The 5,009-nt window shown below is 68.5% G+C and overlaps 1 protein-coding gene across 1 annotated transcript; it reads right to left on the bottom strand.

Annotated features, from left to right (window-relative positions):
• Nucleotides 1–409: 409 nt before the first annotated feature.
• LOC119867081 (dapper homolog 3-like) lies at nt 410–4,587 on the bottom strand. The gene is made up of 2 exons (XM_038581593.1): nt 4,159–4,587; nt 410–1,851 (listed from the first exon to the last, which is right to left on the bottom strand). Exons 1-2 carry the CDS (start codon nt 4,387–4,389, stop codon nt 1,453–1,455), a joined length of 630 nt encoding a protein of 209 aa, XP_038437521.1. The 5' UTR covers nt 4,390–4,587; the 3' UTR covers nt 410–1,452.
• Nucleotides 4,588–5,009: the final 422 nt, after the last annotated feature.

Raw genomic sequence — 5,009 nt, 5'->3', positions numbered from 1 at the left:
CCCCACTGCGCGTTTTCAAAGGCCACGCAGGCGAGACACAGTGCTACGGGGCCGGCTGTGCTCCGGGGTGCCAGCACACTGCTCAAAGGGTGGCACTGGGCACTGGGCGACGGGGTAGAGACAGAAATGGGAGAAAAGGAGGAAGGAGGGAGGGAGGGAGGGAGGGAGGGACGAGAGGGATGGGAGGGAGCGGGGGTAGGAGGGAGGGGGAAGAAGGAGAGAGCTGCTCTGGGGACTCCGGGGAGCCCCCCTCCGCCCACCCCTTCCCAACAGCTGGCGGGGAGCTTCTGCACACGAGCCCCCTGAACGTCATACTGGGGCAATAGGGGCCGGGGCGGGGGATGGACAGAAGGAACAGGGTGGCGGGGAGCTGCCCTACAAGGAGCATTACTGACCTCCAGGGACTTCCTGGCTGTGTGACGTCCCTGAATCCTTACTACCACCTGCGAGGGGGAAACTGAGTCCCAGAGAGGGAGCGTGACCAGCCCGAGCTCACACAGCTGGCAGCGGTGGAACCATGGGGACCCTACTGTCTGCTGCATCGTCAGGATTAGGTCCATCCACCAAAGCCCGTTTGCCCGGAGCCGCAGGAACCCAAGAGATCTATTTGGTGAATGACACAACGTCCCAGAACTTTCTTTCTTGCTGCCTTATGGCAGCCATTTTTGCCCATATGCATTGGTCCAGCCTGACCCACTGTCTTTTCTTTTGAACGTGCCCTCGATCCTGGCCAGAATTTTCAGCCCCGGCTCCTGCCCCTGCTGGCGAAGGGCTGCAGCCAACTGCCTGGGTTTAAATACTGGTCTGAAGTTGTTTTTGTTTTGTTTTGTTCTTTATGTATTTATTTGTTTATTTATTTGGGAGGAGGGAGAGAGAGCACAGGAGGGGGAGGGACGGAGGGCGAAGCAGCCTCCCCGGAGCCGACTGGGGACTTGATCCCATGACCCTGAGGTCATGACCTGAGCCCAAATGACACCCTCAGCTGACTGAGCCCCCCCACCCCCCCAGGCGCCTGTGACGTTTTGGATAAACGGATCGTCTAGAGAGTTGGCGTCCGGGCCAACTAAGGCCATTGGCTCTCATAGGACAGATGTCCTGTCTCTCGATCCGAACCGTTTCCCAGACCCTCCCACAGTCTTGAATGTGTCTGTGAGGCCGCCAGGGAGACTGATGTGTGTGGACGGTCCTGTTGTGGTCCCAGCCCGAACCCAGGGGGACCCCGCAGCCTCCTTGGCTTGTGTCCCCTGAACCCTGGGACAGGGCTGCGGGAGGGTGACAGGTCCTGGGGCTTGCGGGGCGTCAGTGTCCGCGCCTGGGGCCTGCCCCGCGTGGCTCCCCTGCCTCACCCTGTGCACCTGCTCCAGGCAGATGTGCCAGGGCCCACTCTGGTCCGGCCCCGAGCCTCTTCTCCCGCGATGCTGGCACGTGGGGGCCCGTCTCCGGTGGGGGTGCTCAGTGGGTCTGTCGAGTCTGTGGATGCGGCTCGAGGAAGGCGGCCGAGCTGGTTTGGCAGAAGGCGAAGGCGGTGGGTGGAGGCTGCAGGCAGCTCCGGGACTCGCTGGACCTCCAGAGGCAGAGGCGGCCGAGGCCGGGCTGTCCCCGAGGGACGGGGCCGCGAGCAGGAGGGCCTGGGTCCTCGGCATGTCCGGAGAAGGTGCAGAATGAAGGGGGGGACGACAGGAGGAGGGCAGCGCCCGGCAGGTGCAGGGGTGGGAGGAAGTCACCCGTCATCCTTCGTGGGCGGGAGGCGACGCGTTTCCGGGTGCAGGGTGACAGCCAGGACGCCTCAGATGCCACCGACTGTGGAACAGGGCGGGACTGATCGCAGCCGTACAAGGGGTGTGTTGGTGGCTGAAAAGGTAGAACAAAGTTTCTAGGCAACAATCGGAAGCTGTTGACGACGCGGGGGAGGCAGCCCCACCTGCCTCCCACCACCTGCCCGGGCCCCGGGGTCCCGCTGTCTCCGGCCCCCTCCTGCCCTTGATGGGGTCTCCTGGGGACCCCAGGCCTTGCCAGTGTGCAGCCAAGCTCTGCCAAGGAATGACCTTGAGCCTGCGACCTGCGTGGACACTCAGGGAGGTGGCACGTGGACGGGGTGACTCAGCGGGGCTGGCAGCGGACTGGGGACACGGTCAGGGCTGTTCCCCGAGACTCCAGGGTGCCCACAAACCCGGATGCTCGCTTGGACTCCCGGCCTGGCGTCGAGCACCAGCACCCCCGCGCCCCTCATGGGGCTCGGGGCACATGCACCGCCCGCCCCCGGCCCGGGCCCTCTCCCTGGGCCGTGCCGCCCTCCCCAGAGTGGACTCCATTGTCCGCGTCCCTGATAAGGACATCGAGGCCCCAAGATTCACCCCACGTGGCAGATCAGCCCGCCCGTGGCCCCTGCGGGCCAGATCCCACGGGCTGTGCCGTCCGTGTCCAGTCGGAGGCCGATGGGAGACACCTCGGCTCCGCTCGGGTGTCGTCCTCTGGACGGTGGTCCGCGGAGGCCCGACGGGAAGGCGCCAGCTCCCGGCCCCTCTGCCCGACGCGGGCCGGTTACAGCTCTTCTCCCCAGGCGCCCCCAGCCCAGCACCTGGCACCAGCGCCCCGGGCCCAGAGCCCCCAGCGTGCGGGTGGGGGTGCGCCCGGGGCAGCCGCCCGGGGGGGCTCCGAGTCCGGGGTGCCCGCATGGCCCGTGCTGAGAGCGGGGTGGCGCTCCGGCCCCGGGAATGCAGGGCGGCCCCCGCAGGCCGGGGCTTGTCTGCGGTGGAGCGCGGGCACGCGGCGTTCCCTGGGCGTGGGCATTCCCGGCACGGAGGCTGGGGCTCCTCTCCCTGGAAACTGCGTCACCCTCCTCCAGGCCGGGCCGGGATGGCAAGAGGCCTGGCTCTGGAGACGGTGACTCACGAGGTCACCCCGATGGCCCTGCTCTTTCACACTGGTGTCTGCCCGAGTCTGGAGCTGACCGTCCCCCGCCCCCCGCGCCCCAGCTCAGGGACCCGGGCCTGTGGGACAGAGCCGGCCGGAGCTCACACACGTGGCCAGCGGCCAACCCGGCCTGGGCCCAGGAGCCTGTCCTACCTGGTGATGAGCCTGGAGACGGAGCTTTGGGACCGGGGGGAGTTTGAGAGTCACTGGAACCCCCCACCCCGGCTTCGCGTCAGTCCCGGGGCTTGGCCAGGGCTCCGGGCCCAGGGGGGTTTGTGTGACTGTGTCGCCAGGGGCCCTCACAGGCTTGTCCCTCTGGATGAAGGGAAAGTCCTGGGTCCTGTGACTCCCAGGCCGATAGGTTTCCTCACATGGAAATGGGTGACGGCAGTGATGTCACATGCCAAGTGGGCCCAGCCTGGCCCCCGGGGGCGCTCCCGGGCATGAGCGGTTCCCAGGTGGCCTCGGGCAGCGCACGGGGGCTACCTCCCACGCTGGGGTCCCTCACCTGCCCCGTCCGTGGGACTCCGCGGCCTCCAACCTGGCCCAGGGGCCTCTGTGACCCTCACAGGGTGAGCTCCTCCCCCTGCCCACCTTGTGCCCCTGGCCGCGCCATGTGCTCACCTGTGTTCTCTCCACCCGGCCCCCTGCCCCGGCCGAGCTCCGTCACCGTGAGCCGGGCCGCGCACCGCACCCTGCCCTCCCTCCGTCCAGGGAGCGGGGGCCCCGCGCTTCCCTCCCTGCTCAGCCCTGCCCGCTCCTGGGCCACCAGTTTTCAGGGAGTCGCAGAGGCTCATGTTCAAGCCTCGTCCCCGCCGACCAGGTGTGTGGCCCTGGGCAAGCCACAGTGACCGGGGACGTGGGGCAGCCCGACTGGAGGCGCGGGATGGCGGGGGCGCAGGAGCCCCGTGCAAGGCCCCCTGGTTCTGCCCTTTCTGTGGCGTGGTCCCGGGCAAGCACCTGCGCCCCGAGAATCCCACTTCACAGCCTCCTCCGCAGTTGTGGGCGGTGCCCCAGGGCGTGCGGGAACTCACCCGGGACCTCGTCCTCCGCTGCCCCCACCCCCCCGGAGCCCTGGGGTGGTGCTCACGGGCCCCCTCATGGGCTTCCCGGGCCCTCCGCCCCCTCTGGTCTAGGGCTGCCTCAACGCCGCCCCTGCCCCCCAACCCGTCCCGTGAGGGGCCCCTCAGCCCCGGCATCCCCTTCCCAAAAGAGGTGGGCTCCAGAAGGCAAACCCTGCAAAACCTCCAAACGGCTGTCGGGGGCCGATCTGGGGACGGTGCCGACGAACCGGAGCTGCCGGCCGGGCAGGGCCTTGATCTTGCTGCCGGAGGCTCCCGGGGCGGCCGGGTGGGCGCTTGCTTCCCTGGCCCCTCCAGAGACGCGGGCGTGGGCGGGGAGGGCAAGAGTCCCGCCCGCGGATGCACCACGGGGGTGCGGCCCGGGGCTGGAAGGCCGGGGTGTCCCCGAGCCCATGGGCTCCCCCGGCAGCGCCCCTGCCCAGAGCCCCCGCTCGTGTCCACTGTCACCGTCCTGGGGGCCCAGCGGCGTCCCTCGAGGCTGAGAGGCCGGGGTGACGTGGCTGCTGCCCGGGGAGCCCGTGGTGTCTCCAGGTTGGGCAGCAGGACCGGGAGGAGGGGCCGGGGGAATAACCAGAGCAGCAGCCGCGGCAACCTGGACTGTTCTTTTTTAATTTATTTATTCATGAGAGATGCAGAGAGAGGCCGAGACCTAGGCAGAGGGAGGAGCTTCCCTGCGGGGAGCCCAATATGGGACTCGATCCCAGGACCCCGGGGTCACGGCCTGAGCCGACGGCAGACGCTCCACCGCTGCGCCCCCCGGGAGCCCCCAGACTGCACTGTCTGCGTGGACGAGCTGGCCTGGCTCTGCCCGAGGGCTGGGCCCCTTGTCTCCCCGTCAGGGCCCCGTGGGGGCGGAGGGACCTGGTGCCCCGGGATGGAGGACAGCCGCCTTTGCCTGCGGAGGCAGTCCCTCCAAACACGCGTGGGGCTAACAATGTCCGAGACACGACCACAGCCCCTGAGGCCGAGGGTCCCACGTCCTGGCGCCCACGGAGGGAGTCCACGCGGGAGGTT

The sequence above is a fragment of the Canis lupus genome, chromosome 31 (assembly GCF_011100685.1).
Source record: "Canis lupus familiaris isolate Mischka breed German Shepherd chromosome 31, alternate assembly UU_Cfam_GSD_1.0, whole genome shotgun sequence".
Classification (NCBI taxonomy): domain Eukaryota; kingdom Metazoa; phylum Chordata; class Mammalia; order Carnivora; family Canidae; genus Canis; species Canis lupus.
This window is presented reverse-complemented; position numbering and strand designations above follow the sequence as displayed.

Coding starts and splice junctions, on each gene's coding strand:
- LOC119867081 (XM_038581593.1), bottom strand. CDS start 4,389: ATGGGCTCGGGGACACCCCGGCCTTCCAGCCCCGGGCCGCACCCCCGT. Junction 1,852..4,158: donor CCCCCGACAGCCGTTTGGAG/GTTTTGCAGGGT, acceptor CTACCTTTTCAG/CCACCAACACACCCCTTGTA.